General features: G+C 52.8%; 3 protein-coding genes across 4 annotated transcripts; 2 read left to right on the top strand and 1 right to left on the bottom strand.

Moving 5' to 3' along the window:
* Positions 1-641: 641 nt before the first annotated feature.
* On the bottom strand, positions 642-3,254 carry TMEM205 (transmembrane protein 205). Its single transcript, XM_036240878.1, has 4 exons — positions 3,141-3,254; positions 2,591-2,699; positions 2,323-2,486; positions 642-1,005 (listed from the first exon to the last, which is right to left on the bottom strand). The coding sequence occupies exons 1-4, from the start codon at positions 3,162-3,164 to the stop codon at positions 700-702; spliced, it is 603 nt and encodes a 200-aa protein (XP_036096771.1). The 5' UTR covers positions 3,165-3,254; the 3' UTR covers positions 642-699.
* A 368-nt stretch (positions 3,255-3,622) lies between these two features.
* CCDC159 (coiled-coil domain containing 159) lies at positions 3,623-10,303 on the top strand. The gene is made up of 13 exons (XM_036282220.1): positions 3,623-3,627; positions 5,907-6,025; positions 6,119-6,345; positions 7,074-7,107; positions 7,384-7,472; positions 7,564-7,645; positions 7,818-8,007; positions 8,612-8,679; positions 8,763-8,839; positions 9,182-9,303; positions 9,525-9,607; positions 9,959-10,072; positions 10,236-10,303. The coding sequence occupies exons 1-13, from the start codon at positions 3,623-3,625 to the stop codon at positions 10,238-10,240; spliced, it is 1,215 nt and encodes a 404-aa protein (XP_036138113.1). The 3' UTR covers positions 10,241-10,303.
* A 2,840-nt stretch (positions 10,304-13,143) lies between these two features.
* Positions 13,144-19,833, top strand: PLPPR2 (phospholipid phosphatase related 2). 2 transcript variants are annotated; one of them, XM_036240891.1, is made up of 8 exons: positions 13,144-13,209; positions 14,117-14,305; positions 14,430-14,565; positions 15,353-15,624; positions 16,701-16,877; positions 18,135-18,257; positions 18,583-18,634; positions 18,744-19,833. In XM_036240891.1, the coding sequence occupies exons 1-8, from the start codon at positions 13,144-13,146 to the stop codon at positions 19,085-19,087; spliced, it is 1,359 nt and encodes a 452-aa protein (XP_036096784.1). In that variant the 3' UTR covers positions 19,088-19,833. The 2 variants fall into 2 exon arrangements, with proteins under 2 accessions (XP_036096784.1, XP_036096785.1); XM_036240892.1 differs by having other exon boundaries at positions 18,135-18,241; positions 18,744-18,847.
* The last annotated feature ends 1,516 nt before the right edge of the window (positions 19,834-21,349 follow it).

Genomic DNA, 21,349 nt, shown 5'->3' with positions numbered 1-21,349 from the left:
ACCCCTGTGTCTAGTATATCCATGCTGTGGACACTCCACACCCATTAGTCCCTTACTAGCCATCTTATTAAATCAAATGCCATGGTATCATAGTGCTTGTGTTCAAGTAAACCTTATTTTACTTAATAATGGTCCCAAAGCACAAGAGTAGTGATGCTGCCAATTCAGACATGCCAGAGAAACCATAGAGTTAATTGAAAAGATATGTATGTATAAGAAAAAAACATAATATATATAGGATTTGGTACTATCCATGGTTTCAGGTATCCACTGGGGGTCTTGGAATGTATCACCCATGGATAAGGAGTGGACTGTTGTACTCTTCTCTTTGGAAATGATTGGTGAGGGGGTCTCTGCTCACATTTCATTGGTCAAAGCAAGACACATGGCCACCCCCAATGTCAATGGGGTGAGAAATACGCTTGTCCCCTAGGAATCAGAACCAGCTATTGTTACTAGTGATTAGCTCCATGCCTGGCACACAGTGGGTGCTCAACAAATGGGTACTGTTATAAAAGAGCTCAGGGGCTGCAACAGCTAACACTCCAAATCATCATGCCTTGTAAATGGGGAAATAGAGGCCCTCACCTCCATCCTTGTCCAACCTTCTTCCCTGGTGAAGAAAAATGACAGTAGCCATTTCCAAAGAAGGGTTTATTGAAATTTGGGGCCCCAACATGGACAAAGAAGCAGTGGGTACTAGAGGCTCCTAAGGCCCAGGGCGAGGCCAGCGAGACAGAGCCCATTGCTCAGGAGGCAGCCCAGATTACAAATAGAGGACAAGCCATGGTAGCGGAAGAAGATCTGGCGGAGGGCACTGTACTTGGGATCCTGTTCCCGCAGATGGCGGTAGAGGTCAGGGCCCTGGTGGTGGCCTGGCACCTCCCCACCCAGGCCCTGCTTCTTCTCCATGGTCTGCAGGGCCCACATGGCAGCTGTGGTGCGAGGCTCCAGCCAACAGGCATTGATGGTGGCAAGCATGAGGCTCAGGAACAGCAGGCAGAGCTACAGAGGTAGAGGGAGGTGAGCCATTCCTGGGAGGCAGGAGGGCCCTCCAGAGCGTCCTTCTGCATCCTCAAAGTCCACAGGGGGATGGGGGACAGCAGTGGATCAAAGCCAGGCCTCTCCTCCTTCCCCAAACCCTACTAGGGGCCCCAACCAGAGCTTCAGCTCTTATAACCTGAAACTGGCAGTAAAAGCTCCCTGTCAGAATCTCCTTTATTGTCCCCAAACTTCTGAGCCTCCTCTCCTCTGATACTCAAACTGGAACTTTCCAGAACACAGCCTTGTCTCTTCTCCTCTGTTCCCACAAACTGACAGTATATCAGGGCAGAACCTCTCTTGACCAAATTGGGACAGCACAATAACTGTCCTCTCATTCCCCCAAAACAGAGAGCCTAAGACAGGGCCCATCTCCTCTGTGGCCCCAGTCCAGATCCCAGATGTTGACACTGGGCCCACAGGGAGTGAATAAAAAGTCCTTCAAGTTCTAGTTACCAATAATCCTCTCCTGTCTCTGAAGGATTACTCCTGAAACCCTTGTCAGGCTTTACCTGCCCACATCTGAGGAACATAATGAGGACAGAGGGCGGGCAGGAGAAATATGAGATGCAGAGATGGTCCCTTGCCTGGTGGCTGGGAAATGTGTGGATGGGGGTGAGGTACTTTAAATTCCCAGTCAGGCTAGATTTTTTATTATTATTCTTTTGGGTCTTACTTTTAACTTTGTTTAGTGGGATAATGCCCACTGTTAAAGCAAAACGCCATAGCCAGTGACTTATCAGATTTAATAATAAATGTCAGTTATAGGTATGAAGAGGCACTATTTCTGGCCCTCTGTGAGTACCAAGGGCTACTCTCTGTAGTCCTTTCACCTGTTTTTTTCCCCTTCCCCTCAGTAATTACCTCACATGCATCCAATGATCTATACTTAACTAAAACTAAGTCCTTACTATTTGTATGAGTATATGGAGGTTTACTTGTTTCAAAATTTTAAAAGCCCCAGTCAGGCTAGTTTTTAAACAATGAGCTGGGGTCAGTGCCCCTGACCAGCTGAGTCACCACAGCTTGGCAGCAGGCCCAACCAGAGGGAGGAGAGGGAGGAGCAGCCAGCAGAGAAACACTGGGAAATAGAGCTGCTGGGGCTGGTTGTGCAGGCTGTGCACTGCTCAAAGGTATCCAGAGCCCAGCACTGTATCCTCTAGGAAGAAGGCACAGTGTTTTTTGTTTGTTAGTTTAATTCTCACAAAGACATGGCAATAGGTGCTCAGTGGGGTCCTGGAAATGAATCTTCAGAGGGTAATAAAGCCCAAGTCTGCGTACCTTGCTGGCCTCCCAAAATGTGAGCTGCGCCCAGGTGTGTTGTGGAACCAAGATGCAGAAGTTGATGAAGGCACAGCCCATGGAGATGTGAAAGTAGAAAGGGAAGAGTTTGCTCTGCACAAGACCAAAGGTATGTCGGGGAAGGCCTCGGTAAAGCAGGAAGCCTGTGGGGTGTAGGGGACCACACGTCTATTAGGATACTCCAGGTCCTCCTCTCATTCCTGTCCCCACCCTGGGTATCCATGACATCCAGACTGAGGGTCCCTACCTGAGATGAAGGTCACCCACATTTGCATGCCCCACGCCCAGGACAAGACCAGCAGATGGACCACCTTAGTCAGGCTTCCGGGGTTCCCGCCTTCCTCCATCTTGCAGGCCTGGGAAGGAGGCACCCGGTGGCTCAGAGCTCTACCTTCGGCATGTGGCCTTCAGACCCTGAAGGCCAGGGTCACCGCCAATCCCGTAGATACCCGGGGATAGCAACCCAGGAATGGGGGTAGGAAAGACTCAGAGCAGTCCTGCGACAACCCCCGACCCCATCCCTAAATGTCAGTCCATAAAATCTCAGGCTGTTTGTACCCCAATAACCATGCCACCTCCGACACCCCCAAATTTCAGCTCCAGAAGCTCAAGCTCGTAGCCCTAGATCTTCGGAGATCACCTCAGTGCCTCTCAAATATCACCTTGGAGTCCCAGTTCTAACAGCAAAGACCTGTTCTCAGAAGATCCAGGTATCTCTATGAAGATCCCCACAGCACCCCGAGACTCCTTCTAATCCTGGGAAACCCCAAATCTCATACCAAAGACACCGAACCCACCAGAAGGAATCCGGACCTCAACATATACCAGGAGTCCGAGACCAGAGGCGCCCAGGCCGATCTCGGGGGCCACTGGGCTCGGTACCTCACTCCCGCGGTCTTCCTCTCCTCGTGTGACTAAGAACTCGGCCCGCCTCCCAGCTAAACCCGAAGCCAATCCAATCGTAATCTGCCGCCTCCTGTACCGCCCTATTAGATACTGACTAATCGATTAGCAGAAACCAACCTGAAATCCCACCCCCTCGCCGAGATTTTATCCAATTACACAGCGGTTCCTAGGATCTGCGGAAGCGGGAAGGCGCCAATGAGGCTTTCGGCCGCACCGGTGGGGCGGAGTTAAAATGCCAGCCACACCCCTCTCTGTGACTCCGTATTTGGGCTCCGCGCGTTTTAAGGCGATGGTGTCCCCACAGGATCAAATTTCACCCTCACAGCTGGGGACTGGCTTCGCGGTCCCTGATGGGAAAGCATGAGCAGGTGCTATGTGGTAGGTTGGGGGGGAAAGGGGTCCGGAGCCTGGTAGGCACAAGATTCAAGGCCCGGGGGGCGGGGCCCAGGCTAATGACCCCACCTCCTCACCCCAAGAATTCTCCCTGGAGGGACTTCGGGAGGAACAGCTGATGTGAAAGGGGAGGGGGGCCTCCACTGGAGATCTCCCTGCGGTTGGCACTTAGAAATGGGTCTTTCCTTCCCCACTCCAATCCTCTCAGGGCTCCTGTGGTCCCCAGGTCCCTAGTCCTCAGCGTGACATTCAAGGACATACACTGAATTTCCCACTACTGTATGCTAGGCACTGGCATGGATTAATTTACTTAATCACAACTCAGTTATGTGGTAATATGACATCTCATTTTTATAGCTGGGGACACTGAAGCATGGAGAGGTTCAGTAACTCTTCCAACATCACAATTAGGAAGGGGCAGAGCTAGAATTTGAACCCAAGCCATCCAGCTATGGTTTCTAATACTTGAAATGGTCTAGAACATTTCAGGCAGAATAACTTCATTTCACAGGATAGGTGTGAAGACCCAATGAGTGCTGAGGGTGGTGCCCAGCACTAAGTGAGGTGCTCAAAAAATAAGAGCTTAAAAAGGATTAAAACCCTGGCCGGTTTTGCTCAGTGGTTAGAGTATAGGCCCGCAGACCAATGAGTCTCGGGTTTGATACTGGTCAAGGGCATGTACCTTAGTTGCGATTCAATCCCTGGCCCTGACTGGGGTTGGATGGGAGGCAGCCACTCAATGTTTCCCTTTTACATCAGTGTTTCTCTCTCTCTCTCTCTCTCTCTCTCTCTCTCTTCTTCTTCTCCTCCTCCTCCTCCTCCTCCTCCTCCTCCTCCTCCTCCTCCTCCTTCTTTCTCTCCCTCCCACTCTGTCTGAACAAAAATACAAAAATGTCCTCAGGTGAGGATAAAAAAAGGATTAAGGGCCCTGGCTGGTGTGGCTCGGTTGGGTGTTGTCTGTGCACTGAAAGGTTGCCAGTTTGATTCTAGGTCAGGGTACATGCCAGGTTTTCAGGCTTGATCACTGGTAGGGGACTTAGAGGAGGCAGCCAACTGATGTGTCACTCTCACATCAGTGTTTCTCTCTCCCTCTCCCTTTCTCTCTCTCTAAAAATCAATAAAAAATATTTTATTTATAAAAGGATTAATGAAGCTTTTCAAAGGAGATGCTGAGTAGGTTTTGAAGGATGTATAGAAGTCTTCTAGGACTGGGCAGAGGAAGGACACCAGCAGGCTCAACAAGGACAGAAGGACAGAAAGGCCTACAGTGTGGCCTTTCTGGCCAAGTGTGACCCAGCCAAGATCCCCTCACCTGGAAGTTTTTCCAGACAGCCCTGTCCCAGGTGACTTCATCTGTGCCAGCCCTAACTACACTGGAAGGGCAGATTTATGTGGATATGAGACACAGAACTGACTTCTTTCTTGTTCCCAGTATCACCTAGCATGGGCCGGGGCCTGACCCTCAGTTCAGCTAATATTTATTGAATAGATATATGCCCTGCCTCTCCTGTTCATACACTATGGTTCCCATTTACATGGGGAACCAGGTCCAAACTTCCCCAGTTGGCTTTCAATGCCTTGCTTGAGTTGCCCTCCTAACCTTATGCTGCTTCCTCTTGGACTCTGCCTCCAACTGTCCTGAATTTACCCTCACAGAACACATGGTTTCACACCTCAAGCTTTTGCACATGCCCTTCCTTCCTTCCTTCCTTCCTCCCTCCCTCCCTCCCTCCCTTCCTTCCTTCCTTCCTTCCTTCCTTCCTTCCTTCCTTCCTTCCTTCCTTCCTTCCTAGTTTATTAATAGTTTCTTTCTTTCTTAATTCTTTCTTAATAGTTTATTGATTTTTAGAGAGAGGAATGGAGGGGAGGAGAAATAGAAACATCAATGTGAGAGCAGAACATCATCAGCTGCCTCCTCCATGCCCCCTACCTGGGATTGGTACACGGGGACAACGCCCAACCAACTGAGCCACACTGGCTAGGGCTGCACATGCTGTTTTCTACCAGGAATGTCCTTCCTATAGGACCCAATGTTAAGATTCTTTTTTTTTTTCTAGAGGCCTCACTTTCTCTTGTGGAGTCTCCTAGGTCCTTCTCACTGCTCAATCCAACCCCTGGGGCTGGGATCATCTTTCATCCTATTCCTACCTTAGCTGGAGGCCCTGTGTTCAGGGCTGGGCCTCTCTGAGGTGTCAGAGAGGGTCTGGGAGTGTGGAGACATAGAGATTGGTCTCAGTGCAGCTCCCTGTCCTCCTTACCCTAAGCGACCCTCTTCTGGCTGGCCTGCCCCGGGACCCTGACTACTCTGTGCCCTACTACTGCTCATCTCCCTCGCCCTCCGACTTGTGTTTGCTTGCTAACGGGAAGTGTGACAAGTACTGGGGTTCGTTGAAGGGCTGTTCCAGGGCTGGGGAGCTGGGAGGGACTGGAGTGCTCTAGGCTGTTCCTCAGGAAGTCCTCACTTACCCACCCTCAGGTCCTTCCTCAGACAAGACCGTGGACTATACGATTCACTGGTCCAGCACCCCAGAACCAGAGAACTTGGGGCCACCTGCTTCAGAGAACACAGTGACGAATATAGACTGGAAGCCAGGGAGGGACTCAGGGCCTCAGTTGCATGGGTCTCCCCCCTTCCCCAACTCAGACTTGCAGGAGCACTGTAATGACCAGGAACTTGTGAAGAGGCATCAGAGCATCACTAAGGTCACCCCACCCTGGAAACCCCTTCCTGCTGCACTGCAATCTGTTGCTGTGGGGCTTAGGGAGGGGGTTGTCTGGGCAGGGAGGTCCTCCTCAAGAACCCTCCCACCATGTGTCTTCAGCACCCAGAACACCTGCCAGGGCTCAGCAGGCCTGCAATGAAAATGTCTTAATGGATGAAGGAATGAATGGAATGGATGTTGGATTGTGTGTTTTAGTACAGTCTTGTCTGTAATTGTCTCTGGGTATGACTGATTTTGTGTCTGTGTCTGGTTATGTATCTGAAATGGGTGTACATGGATGTATTTGGTCTTATGGCTTGGAGTGCACAGCTGTGTTTGAGGTTGTGTCTGTGTAGCTGCGGTTGTGGGATTATGCATGGTTATGCGTCAATGTTATTGGTGCTGCCTGCAGACATTGTCAGTGTCATTTGCCCCTGAGGAGGAGGGCCATTTCTTGAACCCAGTCCAGAAACAAGGCTTAGCAGCTGCATGCTGTCAGGGGCAGCCCAGAAGCCCACACATGTAGGGTACAAGCCACATAAGTGCACTTCTGAGCATGTACAGGCCAGCGGAGATGAACACATGTGCCTGGAGGCAGCTTTGCCTGCACTTGGGGTCTGGGACACCCAGAACTCAGCAGACCCAACTCATGTTCACACACTGGGTTGGGGTGAGCAAGGAAGCAGCTGAGGGATGAATTTCTACTGCCCTCATATTCCCTTACCCTAGAAGCCGTTGGACACCAGCTCTTCCAAAGTCAAAGGTGAGAACCCTCCTTCCCAACAAGACTGTGTGTGGAAGACCTGCTGATTCCTATTTCCACCCTCTGCTCCACAGGCTCCGTGGAACTCCACCATCGCTGCCCACTCAGCCCTGCCCCAGAATCAGTTGATGCTTGCCCTTGACCTTGCTCTCCATCCCTGTCCCTGATCTTGACCCCTACTCCTGCCTCTACCTCATTCTTGGTAGATCCCTGCTGCTGACTTTGCCCCTGCCCCCACCCTTCCCAGCCTGGCTGACCCACAACTTCTACTCACAGTTAAGTACGCTGAGATGATTCCTGACACCCAGAAGCTCCTGCGATGTGAACTGGAGTCACTCAAGAACCAGCTACAGGCCCAGACCAAGGTTAGCCTCTTCAGCCACCTCTGTTCCCAGCAACCTCTGTCCCTGTCCTCTGCTCCCCTCCTGCCTCCAGGCATGACCTCTTCTCCCACAGGCTTTTGAGTTCCTAAATCACTCAGTGACCATGTTGGAGAAGGAGAGCTGCCTGCAGCAAATCAAGATCCAACAGCTTGAAGGTGGGGACTTGCCTTGGGTCAAGGTGAGGCTGGGGGTTGTCGGGGTCAGCTGAGTCAGAGAAAAGAAGTGAGTCTGGATTCAGAGTTGGGATCCAGCTAGGCTAGGGCAATATGGGTTCAAAACTGGGCTTGGTGTGGTTGGGCCTCAGTCATGTTCCCACTGTCTTGGCAGAAGTAATGAGCCCCATAAGCCACCAGACAGAGGGACACAAATGGGGCATGGAGCAGGGACGGGAGGAGCTATATGGGGCACTGGCGCAAGGCCTGCAGGGGCTGCAGAAGACCCTGCGGGATAGTGAGGAGGTGCAACGAGCTCGCACTACCCGCTGCCTGCAGCTGCTGGCCCAGGAGATCCGAGACAGGTAGGCATTGCCAGGGGAGAAGCCTAGAGGCTGTGGGAGGGAAGGAAGGCCAAGATGGGGGAAATGGTAGAGGCTTGAGTAAAAGGGGTGGGAGGCTTGAAGGACAAGAGGAAGGGATAATGGGGGGCAAGACTGGAGGCAGCAGGAGCAACAGTCCACAGGTGGAGGAGGGTCTCTGTTTATTTTCTCTCTGGAGGGGTCTTCGGGGAGAGCAGTCTCAGCTGTGTGTGGGGGTGGGGTGGGGGGGGGTTGGGATGCCAGAAGGCAGGGAAGACAGGAAGCTGGAGGTGGGATGGGGAGGAGGCCAAGGGATCAGGAAACTGGAGGCTGGGGATATGGGAGGTCAGGGGAACAGAAGGTGGAGAGACGAAAGCCAGGCAATGGGAGGTTGGAGGTCAGAAGGAGAGGGTGGGGGCTGGAGAGGGGAGGTGGGAGAATAGCAGTTGGAGGGTAAAAGTGGGTGGGCAGCTGGAGGAGGGGCTGGAGGGAATGGATGTTGAACATGGGAGGTGAGGAGGCTTGGAGAGGTAGGTGAGTACACTGGGATACCAGGAGGCCAGGGACTGGGCAGGGGCTGTGGATCCAAGCTGCACTATCCCCTCAGCAAGAAATTTCTGTGGGAAGAGCTGGAGCTGGTTCGGGAGGAGGTGACCTTCATCTATCAGAAGCTCCGTGAGTGCCTAGAGCCCATGAAGGATGGAGGGGTGGGGGTGTCCTTCTGCTGCCTTGCCCTCCTGAGTCCCCTCCCTTTACAGAGGCACAGGAGGAAGAGATCACTGAGAACCTGGTAAACATCCAGAAGATGCAGAAGACCCAGGTGAAGTGCCGTAAGGTGAGAGGAGAGGACAGGGACCACACATGAGTTGGGATACGGGGATCTCTGCCGGCCTCCACCATTGGACTTGAGCCAGAAGGCCTGGGCATAAATTTCAGCTCTGCCACTTACTGCTGTGTGACTTTGGACAAGTTTTTTCACCTCTCTGAGCCTCAGTTTCCTCATCTGTGTAATGGGTATAACAACACATATTTACCTGAAGGGGTAGCTGCATGAACTTTTAAGCCTTTTGAGGGCAGCCTGGCAGTAATAAGTGCCATGTAATTGTCACCTTTCACCATCGGTATTGTTATTTCTACTGCTCTTCTCTCATTCCTTCTACCCTTCTCTGAGCCCCAGGTCTTGACCAAGATGAAGCAGCAAGGGTGTGAGACATCCAATTGGCTGGAGACAGAGGAGATGCCATCAGGAGGCAATGGCTCTTGGAGGAATGACCTCCAGAAGGAGCTGAGTGACATATGGTGATGCCCAGCTCCTACTCTGACCTCTGACCCTGACCCTCATCTGCCCTGCCATGCTCCCAATCTGGTCAAGCAGTAACCACCAGAACCTGGAAGCCATCTGAGTCCAGACCTCCATCTCCAACCAGGACTCCCTTCTTCCCTGGCCCCCCAACAACCCCCTGCCCAGCCTCAAGCACTCCAGAGTCACCTGGGGCCCCCATCTTCCCATCTTCCTGCAGGTCTGCTGTGCACATGCTGCAGAACTCCTTTGATGGCCTCACCATGTCCTCCGGGGTCCGCCCCAGGGCTGCCAGTCTCAGGGGTGAGGCGGGCTGAACCATGTTCCAAGGTGTGGGGGGGTTAGTCTCCAGCTTCAGACATGGAGATCATATTCAGAGGCCATATTTGGAGGTCACATCTGTTGGGTTTCAATTTGGGATCACATTAAGGAGCCCCTGGAGGTTTCATCTAAGGGTTACTCAGGGTCACTGGGGTCTTTTATAAAGGATCATTGGGGTAAAATTCAAGGGTCATCGAGATCATACTTTGGTGTCACATTGGATCACATTCAAAGGACATGATCAAGGGACACTGCCCCTATTCAGAGGTCTTTCAAGGGTCACATTCAGGGTTCATGCATGGAGAGCCAGAATGGCACCTGTTCTTCCTGCAGGCTACAAGGGGCACCGATGCCTGAGCCCTCCGCTTCACTCCTGGGACTCGGACTCGGACTCTGACCAGGGCCTTTCCCAGCCACTATTCAACAAAAGCCGCTCCTTCCCACCAGGTGTGAATCCTCTCTTGCTTGACTCACCCTGCCCCTCCTGACCAACCCTGGAATCCCACAGTATAAACCCTCCCAGCTCCTAGCCTGGGCTCATGCACCCTGACCACCAGCCCTGCGGTCTCCTGGACCAGACCTGGACCTTACCCATCCTCTCTCCCCACAGCCTGAGCAGCTGGGACTGCTCTCCATGAAGACCCCTCCAGAGAGAAAATAAACTAGCAGAGACCCTCCTCCACCTGTGGACTGTTGCTCCTGCTGCTGCTTGTGCCTGCGAATGACCCACCCCCATTTACTCCCTAGTGTTGGGGAGGGCATGAGATCCCAGGGGCTGTTTAGGATGTGTTGGCCTAGGGTCAGGGATGGGTGTGAAGCTAGATTAGTATAGGAGAGATCAGGGGTTGATCTGTCCAGATATGAGTGGTCAGACAGGCTGTTTCACAATAGCCACCAGCCTTCTAGGGGACCTTGGCGATCTGGCCTGCTGCCCTTACTGCCCAAATAGGGAAACCGAGCCGCAGAGAGGGAGCGTGGCTGCCCAGGGTCACTGTCTGACACTCTGCCCTCCTGTTCCCTTCTGTTCCTCCCCTCACCCAGAGTTCTCCCTCTCAACTTCCATCCTTCATTCCCCCTCAATCTATTCTAACACGCCCCGCCCCAAAGAACAACCGAGGCCCCGCCCGGATCATGCTAATTAGACATCACGAGGCCACGCCCATGGTATTATGCAGATAAGGCTCTCGGAGGCCCCGCCCCTCGCTCCGCCCGGAGTCTGCGCCGCCGCGCTGATCCCGGCCCAGTGCATCTCCATTTGTGCGTCTGCCCGCCCGCCAGGCCAGCCGTCAGTCTGTCCATCCAGCCTCACCGGTGACGTCTAGGCGGAACCCGGGCTCAGGTGGCAGAAGCCTCGACCTGGTGAAGGGGAGGGGCTTGAAGATTCCCCTGTACACACTCTCGCGGGCTCCCTACCTTCGGTCTGTCTGTCCAGTCCAGGTTTGGATCCTGTTGGTGGGTCCCCTGCGGGTTTATCGTAGGGAGGGGGAGGGGAGGCGGGGAACTGGAGGTAAGGGACCGGGCTGGGGAGGGCAGCATGGGAGGGGACCCCGGGCTTGAGAAGCCAAGCAGTGGTGGTGAGGGTGACTAGGATTGTATGGTTGTTAGTATATGTCAGTGTGTGGTTGTGTAACTGTCATTGTGTGTCTGTATAGCTGTGATTGTGTGGTTTCTGGAGTGTGTGTGGTGTGTGTGAGACTGTCTCCTGCAGCTATCATTGTGTAGCTGTCATCGTGGATATCACTTAAGGTGTGTGTGTGGCTGTGTCATGTTGACGGCTATCTCTGTGATTGAGTGACTATTTTGATGTTTGTATGGTTGTTTGTATATGACTGGCATTGTGTGAGTGCTGTTGTGTGTTTCTTCTGATGGTGTGTGGGGTGGCCATTTTTGCACTCTAGTGTGTGGCTGTGACCATGCGCCTTTCTTGTGTGGCTCTGTGGTTTTGGATATGAATCTGCCATGGTTCGTGTATGTGCCCTTGTGTGGCCATGTGGCTGTGGTCATGGATAGCACATGTCTCTCCTTTGGCTGTGTGGATGAGAACCGTTAATGTGTCTAGTTGTCATTGAATGCCTTGTAATTGGAGGTGTGACACTATGACCATTCCTGTGATACAGTCACCATTGTGTGTCTGTTAAGTGTGACTCTTCTTGATGTGACTCTTAAGTGTGTTGGCAACCCTGAGTCCACAGCCCTGAGGGGTGAGTGCTCCTGTGGGGCTGTGTGGAGCTGTGAGATGTGGTGAGGACCTCCTGCTGTGTCCCTGTGACTGTTTTTTTGGGGGGGAGTTGTTTGATCTATGTGGGTGTCTGTGACAGGCTGTGTGCACACGGTGCTGTGTGCATGAGTATGCAGTTATGTGTGTGGTGGGTGTTGGGCACCTGTCTGAATGAGTGGGCCTGTCTTGTTTACCACAAGGCTGGCACCCAGTACAGTGCCTGGAACGGAGCAGGCACTTGGTCCATGCTGGTGAGATGGATGAATGCTGGGCCTTGGTGGGTGTGTGTGTGTGTGGGGGGGCAGACAGTGGCTGAGTACTCTGGGGATGGCAGTGTGATTGACTGTATCTCTGGGAAGGTGAGGGTTTTGGCCAGATAGACATCTGGGACCTCTAGCAACCCTCACTTCACATGTCACACTAAAGAACAAGCCTCGTGAATGCAGCACTGGACCCAGAGTGCCTACCCTCACCTGCCTGCGCCTCGGTTTCCACGTCTGTGCAATGGGGGTGACCATCACTGCCCTGCTGGCTACCAGGAGCAGCTCTGAGTCTGCGGGTGTGACAGCTGCCTGTGGGAAGCCATAGGGTTCTTTCACAGGTGAGGCCAGGCTGGGAGAATGGGTTCAAGCAGGTGTGACTCTGTTAGCCCTTCACTGCCAAGGGTAGGGGGGAGCATGTGGTGGACAGATAGCCCCTGAATGATATAGGGAAGCAGATGTGCTGAAAGAAGGTAGATAAGGAGAGGCAGAGAGTCAGCTGGGAGAGAAGGAGGGCCTGGCCATCAGCCACGTACCATAGGGACAGGAGAAAGGCCCCTGTGGGCCATGGGGAAAGGGGCTCAGGGAAAGGCCTGGCAGGGGTGGGGGACATGGAGCATGGGGTCCCATGTAATGCATGTGGAGAAAAAGGATGGTGATCCCTAAAAATCGGTGGGTGTGAGAACCCTTCTAAATGAATCCTTCTTCATGGGGGAGGCATCCCCATTAAGCTGGAGAATTCTCTTCTAAAGGCCAAGGGGAGGGGTCCTGCTTGGTAAGGAGAGTTCTTTCTAAAAGGTATGGGGTCAGAATCTCCTATGTAGGTTATAGGGAGTGAAGACCACTGGACAGTCTCTGCCCTCCCTCCCCCAATAGGTTGTCAGGGAAAGCTAGTGTCTCCAGTGGGCAAGGGCAGGCCTAAGACCTGGATATGCAGAGGCATGGCCAGAGGACTCCAGGGACCATTGACCTGAGCCTCCCTGTAGCCCCCACCCTGGCCACCCCGCTCCCTCCCCACCCTACAGGCCCAAGCCTTCACCATGGCAGGAGGGAGACCTCAGCTGAAGAGGAGTTTCTCCATCATTCCCTGCTTTGTCTTCGTGGAGGTGAGGAATCCAGTACCTCCTTCAGTGGTGAGAGGGTGTACCTGTCTTCCTGTCTCCTCTCTGCCCAACCTCAGTCTCCCTCATCCTGGCCAGGTCCCTATCTGGACCTATTTTTCCATCTCCCTCATTCAAGCCTGCCTTCTCTCTCCCTGATCTCTTACTCCCTGTCTCTGGAAGGTGAGAGTAGTTGTTCCCTTTTTCTTGAGATGCGTTTATGAGCTTGGACACAGAAGTGGCACTTCCAGGTTCCAATCCCACTCTTCCCATCCTTACTTCAGGACTCTGGGCATCTCACATATCCTCCTGAGTCTCAGTTTCCTCTTCTGTCAAATGGCCATATTTAGAAGGTAAAGTGTATTCATCGACAGAAGAGGTTTAGTATGACACCCTGCCCACAGTAAGGGTTATACCTGGGGTAGCTGCTAGTCCTACTAGTAGTATTCTTTCCCTGGAGATCTGTCGCTCCACCACCCACTGTCTCTGTCTCTCTCTGGTCAGATCTCAGCCATGTCCTCACACTCCTTCCCAATCCTATTTCCTCTTCTCTCTCTATTCTGTTGTTCTAGTCCTTTCTCTTTCTCTTCTTTGCCTTTTCTCTTTCTCCTCTTCCCTCTTCTCTCCTCTCCCCTCCATTTCTGTCTTCACTCTCTTTCTGTTTCCATCTCCATCTCTTACTTTGTGTCTCCGAGACCCTGACACTTCTCTGGCCTCATTCCCCACCTCTCTGTCTCTTTCACTCTTTTTATCTCCCTCAGTCTTGATCACTCTGTCTCTCTCTCTCCCTTATCTCTCTCTGTCGCTCTGTGTGTGTGTGTGTGTGTGTGTAGGTGTATGTGTGTCCATGTCCCCAGTTTGAGCCTAACCTTTTCTCTTCTCTCTGTCTCTCTCCACCCTGGCTGGGCGGCAGTCAGTGCTGCTGGGCGTGGTGGTCCTGCTTGCTTACCGCCTGGAGTTCACGGACACCTTCCCTGTGCACACCCAGGGCTTCTTCTGCTATGACAGTACTTATGCCAAGCCCTACCCGGGGCCTGAGGCTGCCAGCCGAGCACCTCCTGCACTTATCTATGCTCTGGTCACCGCTGGGCCCACCCTCACGGTGAGACTGGGGGTAGCCTTAATAGACTGTGGGAGGACCTCCCAGGAGGCAAGAGTGTCAGGGGGAGGTTGGCAGAAGGCTGGGCTTGAAGGCCAGGAAGACCCTGTTTTGGTCTCGCCCACAGATATTGCTGGGGGAGCTGGCTCGTGCCTTTTTCCCCACACCACCCTCAGCCATCCCCATCATCGGGGAGAGCACCATCATTTCTGGGGCTTGCTGCCGCTTCAGCCCCCCACTGAGGAGGCTGGTCCGTTTCCTAGGTGAGTGACAGGGCCAGGGTTCAGCCACACAAAGGGATATGGGACAGGCTCAGCCATAATCAGGATTCCAGGGGCAAAAGGGCCTAAAACTGTCATAATGGTCAGAGGCAAAAAGGGACTTGGGCTCAGGCCAAGCATTATGGAGGTTTTAAGGATGTGGATGGGTCCTTAGCCAACCATGGCAACTGAGAGGAGGGCCCCAAATTGCCACAAGGAGAATCTCAATCAGAAAAGGGGAACGCAGGTGCAGACCAAATGCCATGACGCCCCAGGGAGATGAGACCTCAGCTGTGGTTTAATGTAGTCCCAGCCACAATAGGGAGTCACGGAGGTACGGGAGGGGCAATAGCTCATCTATAATAATGGTCCCTGTGGCACAGGGCTGGAGGTCCAGCTCTGGCTTATTGGTTGTCCAAAGGAAAAGTGAGCAACTCAGTAACAGCAAGTTCAGGGCAGGTATAAAGAGGCCCAGAAATGCCATCAGTATGGTTCGAGGAGGTCCCAGGCATGGATCCAATATTGATATAATGAAGTTAAGGAAACCCAGCCTAGGTATAATGGGGTTCCAGGGGAGGGCACACTTCTGATGTAGTGGTAATCCCAGAAGGGACAGCAACAAGAGGCCCAGAGTGCCATCGTGGTGGCCCAGCTATATAATGGAGTATATGGTATTAAAGGGAGTCCCGGGTGCTTAAATGGTGGTCACAGGAACAAGGAGGTAGGAGTCCTTGTCATAAAGGGGCTCACAGGGCTTCAACGTAAACCTCCTTTCTCACCCCATCCCCAGGGGTCTACTCGTTTGGCCTCTTCACCACGACCATCTTCGCCAACGCGGGGCAGGTGGTGACAGGCAACCCCACACCGCACTTCCTGTCCGTGTGCCGCCCCAACTACACGGCCCTGGGCTGCCTGCCGCCCTCACCAGACCGGCTAGGGCCGGACCGCTTTGTCACGGACCAGGGTGCCTGCGCCGGCAGCCCTAGCCTGGTAGCCGCTGCACGCCGCGCCTTCCCCTGCAAAGACGCTGCACTTTGCGCCTACGCGGTTACCTACACAGCGGTGAGCCCCGAAGGGGAGCTACGATGTGTGTGTGTGTTTTTTTGGGGGGGGGGGGTCTAAGCCAGCCAGCAGGACGCCACCTGGGCTAAGCCTCCGAATATCACCTGGGTAAGACCACGCCCTGGTTTCTGTTACTCCTAGTTTACTGGGCGGAAGCTCTGACTCCTCTCTTTGGCTCTCCCCCTCCTCCAAATCTTTGAGTCTATTGCTGTTCTGTTTGTTTTTGTTTTTTAATGTTTTTATTGAATTTTTTAGGGAGAGAGATAGAAACATCAATGTGAGAGAGAAGCGATCTGCTGCCTCCTGCACACGCCCCTTCTGGGGATGGAGCCCACAACCCTGGCTTTACTGCTGTTCTTGACTGCACCCTTTGGTGTCATTACTCCTGACCCAGTAACGTCACCCCCCAGTGGAGCCTGTTGGCTCCACCCTGTGGAATCAGGACACTGTCTGGAGCCTAGCCATGTCCCTGGGATGCTACTTTTCCTGGATATTGGCTAGGAGACTGGGCTGGTGGGCTTTCCTGGAGCCCTCGCCTCCTGGAGCCCTCAACTCCCTCCCCCTTTGTCCCCACTCTTTATTTTCTTGGTCTCTGCTAGGACTTCCTGACTCTTCCTTGCTTTTCCCTGGTCACACCCCATGTTGCTTTGACTCCTTTTTCTGGAGTTTGGGTCTCAGCTTCTATTCCAATCAGTGGTCCCCTGGAGTTTGGGGATTCCACCTCCTGGAACTCCTGGACCTGCTCCCTTGTGTCCTAACTCCACCCTCTGGTTCTTTAGCCACGCCCTAGCCCAGCGAGGACCTTTCACCCTCCTTGACTGGTCCTGGGAGACCCTGCCCCAGAGAGCTCCGTTGCTCTTTGGTGATCTGGCCATGCCTCCACCCTAGCAAGGGCCCACTGGGAGTCCATGACTCCATCCCCTGAACTCCTGTCCTCTGGCTCTGTTCCCTAGAATCCCTGACCACATCCTCCAGCCCCAATGGGATTCTGGCCATGCCCCCTAGCCCCGAATGCAGTGGCCACTTGGGTTCAGCAACTGCATCTCCTGTGTCGCCTGACTGGATGGTTTCCACAGATGTATGTGACACTGGTGTTCCGTGTGAAGGGCTCCCGCCTGGTGAAACCCTCTCTCTGCCTGGCCCTGCTGTGCCCCGCCTTCCTGGTGGGTGTGGTCCGTGTGGCAGAGTACCGAAACCACTGGTCTGATGTGTTGGCCGGCTTCCTGACCGGAGGTGCCATTGCCACCTTTCTGGTGAGCTAGCTTCCTTTGCACCCATCTGGTAAGGGAGACCTTCCATCAGCTCCCTAACTCAAGAGGGAGGACTGCATGATTGTGAAGGGTATGGACTTTGTAACCTCAAACAAGATCTTTAACCTTACCTTTCCTGGATGTTCATCTGTGAAATGAGATAATAGGACCTGGATCAGGGTGATGGGACTGAGGTACTTGTTTTGAGTGCAAAATTTAAGGGGTATTAAAACACGTAGTAATTCAGATATATATATATCTATATATCTGTATATCTGTTAATCCTCACCTGAGGATATTTTTTCCATTGATTTTTAGAGAGTGGAAGGGAGGGAGGGAGGATGAGAGAGAGAAACATATCGATTGGGTTGCTTCTCGAACTTGCCCCAACCGGGATCAGGAATGAATCTGCTACCCAGGTACGTGCCCTTGACAGGGAATCAAACCTGAGACCCCTATATGTGCAGGCTGGTGCTCTATCCACTGAGCCATACCAGCCAGGGCCAGATAAATAATATATATATTTTTTGGATTTATCATCAGGTAGAGCAGGAGGGAGAGAGGAACAAAGAGAGAGAAACACATCGAGTGGTCACCACCCACACGACCCCAACCAGGGCCGGGGACAAACTGCAACCGAGGTACGTGCTCTTAGCGGGAACCGAACCCAGGACTCTCTGGTCTGCGGGCCAATGCTCTACCACTGAGCCAAACCGGCCAGGGCGATAAATAATATTTTAATGAGCCCTGGTCGGTTTGGCTCAGCGGTTAAAGCGTCGGCCCGCGGTCCGGAGAGACCCGGGTTCGGTTCCCACTAAGGGCACGTACTTCGGTTGCAGTTTGTCCCCAGCCCTGGTTGGTCGTGCAAGTGGCAGCCACTCGATGTGTCCCTTTCACATCGATGTTTCTCTCTCTCTCGCTCTTCCTCTCTCTCCCTACCACTCTATCTGAAAAAAAAAATTTAATGAAACATTTTTTAAATAAAAATTAATGCAAAAATATCAAAAATTTAAATAAAGGCAGGATCAGATCCTGCCCTTCCACAACTCAGCCTTACTTGCCTCCTGCTAATCCCAGCCCTGTGGAATAAATAGTAATGGTAGCTACCTTTCAGTAGAGTGGAAAATAACATAGTAAGCATCATAAAAATGTTAGCTGTCTTTGAAAACCTAAGCCTGTTTACTTATCTGAAAAATGGGGATGGTCTTTACACCACTGTTATCGTATTAACCTCAACATGCGTCTCTGCCTCTGCCCCAGGTCACCTGTGTCGTGCACAACTTCCAGAGCCGGCCACCCTCCGGCCAAAGGTTCTCCCCCTGGGAGGGCCTTAGCCAAGCTCCCACCATGGACAGCCCCCTCGAAAAGTTAAGTGTGGCCCAGGTAAGGGGGGCCGGGGACTGCTCCCGGCTGGAGAGGGTGGTGGGTGGAAGGGGGCCAAGGAAACAGGGAGTCAGTCAGGCAAGAGGTGGGGGTGTCTCAGGGCCATGGGGATGTGGGGGGATGACTCATCTCTGTGGACATAAGACCTGGGGGACAGTCCCCCAGAATAGAAGGGTATACCCCCTTTCTCCCCGCCAAGGGGACATGGTTAATCCTGAGAATCTGGTTGTCTTTTTCATTGGCTTTCGGCCCAATGAGCTCCTCATGCTATGGCCAGTGGGGCCCAGGGGGCCACTAGCCCCATCCCTCTGCCTCTTTATCTCAGGAACCCGAGGCCTGCAGGCCGCATTCGACACCGGCACGGCTCACCCCATCCAGTGAGTGTCAAGGGAATGGGGGGGATAAATGAGGGGACATCCAGGTGATGGTCACTGAGAGATCTTACCTCCTCCAAAGCTTTCTAATTCCATGACCTCTGACCCCCAGAGCCGCAGAACTGCACCCGCCGTGGCCACCTGATCCCAAGCTGTGTGTCCTCCAGGGCTCCAGCCATGTGTTCGTCACCCCGTGTGCCCCGTCCTCGATTGAGATCTGAGCCAACGCCTCTACCACTGCCCTTGCCCCTGCCAGCACCAACCCCAAGCCAGGGCCCCTCACCCTCCTCTCCTGGGCCTGGGGGGCCAGGTGGGGGTGGTGGACGTGGCCGGAAGCTGTTGCTGCCCACACCCCTGCTTCGGGACCTGTACACCCTTAGTGGACTCTATCCCTCCCCCTTCCACCGGGACAATTTCAGCCCTTACCTGTTTGCTAGCCGTGACCACCTGCTGTGAGGCCTGACCACCCACCCAGAATCTGCCCAGTCCTCATTTTTTCCCTGCCACACGTGTGTGTGTGCACCGTGTGAGTGCCAAAGCCCCCTGTCCCCAAACTAGCCAGGCCCAGACATCAGAGGATGGCTGGAAGGACATTTGGGGGACCCCCTGCCTCTCAGCCTCTGGGAGATATCTCCTAGTGGGTATAACTGGGAGGTGGGCCCTTGCCCCCTAGGATTGCCCTTTTAAGGGCCAAATCCTGACCCCATTGGCCATTGCCCAGCCAATGGGAGCTTCCAGTTCTTTGAATTCTAACCAAGAGGAGTTCACTCTAGCCAATGGGAACCTCCTCTTCACTTCTTAGAATCCTCAGGCAAGAGGGCAACTCCAGCAAGTGTTCAGCAAATGAACAACCAATAGGAGCCCTTGGTTTTCAGAATTTCTAGGGTGGGTGGGTATGATTCCAGATAATGGGGGACCGCCCATGTCTAAGCATGTGCAAAATTGAGGAGGGAGATGGGTTCATCCTTTGTAACTGAGTCTTTTTTCCTCAGGATCAGAATCCAGCCAGAGGGTGGGGGGCAGGCTCCCCCATGGCAGGGTCCTTGGTGCCCTCTCAGTCCCTCCACCATGTGCACCCTCTCACCTTGTCCCTCCTCTCTCTCTACTTATGCAGGGCTTGTCCAGTTCAGAGATTTTGTGGTTCAGGGTGCTGTCTTCCTTTGCCAATGCCCAGGTCACCCCAAACCCTTCTGTTATTTATTAGGGCTGTGAGAAAGGACCCCCCCCCTTGGAACCTACCCCTGTTCTTCACACTGCCCCCATCCCTCAGCCTCATGCAGATGTGCTATCATGGGGGCATGGGTGGAGCAAAGAGGGCTCCCTATCCCTGAGGGCAGCCAAAGGCAGTGGGCAGAGGAGACACTAATTCCCTTTCCTGCCCCCTCCTCATCTTTAATAAAAACCTGTTTGTAACAGAAGTTTGGCCACATGCCTTTCTTCCCTGATTATTGGAGTGTGGAGGACTTTAATTGAGGGTCTAGGTATCGGGTGAGGCTGAGTGTGGGTGTATTCTTACAGTATCTGAGTGCAATTGTGGAAAGGCAGTGAGAGCCAGCAACTTGGGTTTAAATCTTGGCTCAGCATTTCTTGGCCTCAGGAAAGTTAATTAACCTCTGTGCCCTTGTTTCTTCATGTGAAATACAGACCCACAAGCCACATGTAGGGCAACAAACCCACAATGAGGGGCCTCACATGCCTGTCTTCCCCAGGCAGCTGGCCTGTTTTTGACCATGGCCACAGTGCAGAGGGAATAGGGTCAGGGGGCTCAAGGTCCTGATAGTGAAGGGGGATGCTGAGGACAGTAGGAACCTCAAAGCCAAACCCCTGAATGCATGGATGAAAGCAGGGGTTCTGATTGTGAGGTTGTGCAGAAAACCCAGCAGAAACCAGGGAGAGTAGAAGGGGCAGGGAAACATAGACACAAGCCCCCCACCATGGCTCTAAGGGACTTCAGACAGGATTTATCCAGGGACTAGGAAAAGGGCAGCTGCTTTCCTTTCATTCATTCATTCATTCGTTCATTCGTTCATTCATTCATTCAACAAACACTAGAGAGCATGTACTGTATGCCAGGTACCGTGTGGCTAAACACAGGGGCTGTAGCAGTTAACAGAACAGGCACAAATTTCTGCCCTGATGGAGCTCACATTCTAATACATAAGAGACAAACAATAAACAAGATACATAAGCTATATACAGAACTACAATTCCAACTTTTAAAAAGGTCTGTAAACCAAAATTTTTTTTCATAATTCATCTGTGGCAAAAACCTGACCTGAGCCCTGGCCGGTTTGGCTCAGCGGTTAGAGTGTCGACCTGCAGTCCTGAGAGACCCGGGTTCGGTTCCTGCTAAGGGCGCGTACCTCGGTTGCAGTTTGTCCCCGGCCCTGGTTGGGTCGTGTGGGTGGCAGCCACTCGGTGTGTTTCTTTCACATCGATGTTTCTCTCTCTCTCTCTGTTCCTCTCTCTCCCTCCCACTCTACCTGAACAAAAAATGGAAAAAATGTCCTCGGGTGAGGATAAAAAAAAACAAAACCTGACCTGAATGGACATGAGGTTATTATAGCTTTTATTTATTTAACTTGATGTGAACATTCTTATGTTTTTTTGATGATAAAGTGTTTGATTTTGAGATGTTATCCCAGACTCCACCAAGGGTGTTATGCCACACATAGTATTTACACCATAGTGATTTTTGAAAACCCAAAAAATTCTGAA

The sequence above is a fragment of the Molossus molossus genome, unplaced genomic scaffold (genome assembly GCF_014108415.1).
Source record: "Molossus molossus isolate mMolMol1 unplaced genomic scaffold, mMolMol1.p scaffold_m16_p_4, whole genome shotgun sequence".
NCBI classification, from domain to species: domain Eukaryota; kingdom Metazoa; phylum Chordata; class Mammalia; order Chiroptera; family Molossidae; genus Molossus; species Molossus molossus.
Note: the sequence above shows the minus strand (reverse complement) of the source record. Positions and strands in the feature narration are given on the sequence as shown.

What these genes read in the sequence shown, in the direction of transcription:
- TMEM205 (XM_036240878.1), bottom strand. Translation starts at nt 3,164, where the DNA reads ATGTTGAGGTCCGGATTCCTTCTG. An exon ending in TGAGGTCCGGATTCCTTCTG is followed by an intron (nt 2,700 to 3,140) that starts GTGGGTTCGGTG and finishes CCTCCTTCCCAG; the next exon opens with GCCTGCAAGATGGAGGAAGG. An exon ending in GTGGGTGACCTTCATCTCAG is followed by an intron (nt 2,487 to 2,590) that starts GTAGGGACCCTC and finishes TACACCCCACAG; the next exon opens with GCTTCCTGCTTTACCGAGGC.
- CCDC159 (XM_036282220.1), top strand. An exon ending in GAAGTGTGACAAGTACTGGG is followed by an intron (nt 6,026 to 6,118) that starts GTTCGTTGAAGG and finishes ACCCACCCTCAG; the next exon opens with GTCCTTCCTCAGACAAGACC. An exon ending in CCCAGGTGAAGTGCCGTAAG is followed by an intron (nt 8,840 to 9,181) that starts GTGAGAGGAGAG and finishes TCTGAGCCCCAG; the next exon opens with GTCTTGACCAAGATGAAGCA.
- PLPPR2 (XM_036240891.1), top strand. Translation starts at nt 13,144, where the DNA reads ATGGCAGGAGGGAGACCTCAGCTGAAGAGGAGTTTCTCCATCATTCCC. An exon ending in GAGGCTGGTCCGTTTCCTAG is followed by an intron (nt 14,566 to 15,352) that starts GTGAGTGACAGG and finishes CCCCATCCCCAG; the next exon opens with GGGTCTACTCGTTTGGCCTC. An exon ending in AAAAGTTAAGTGTGGCCCAG is followed by an intron (nt 18,258 to 18,582) that starts GTAAGGGGGGCC and finishes TCTTTATCTCAG; the next exon opens with GAACCCGAGGCCTGCAGGCC.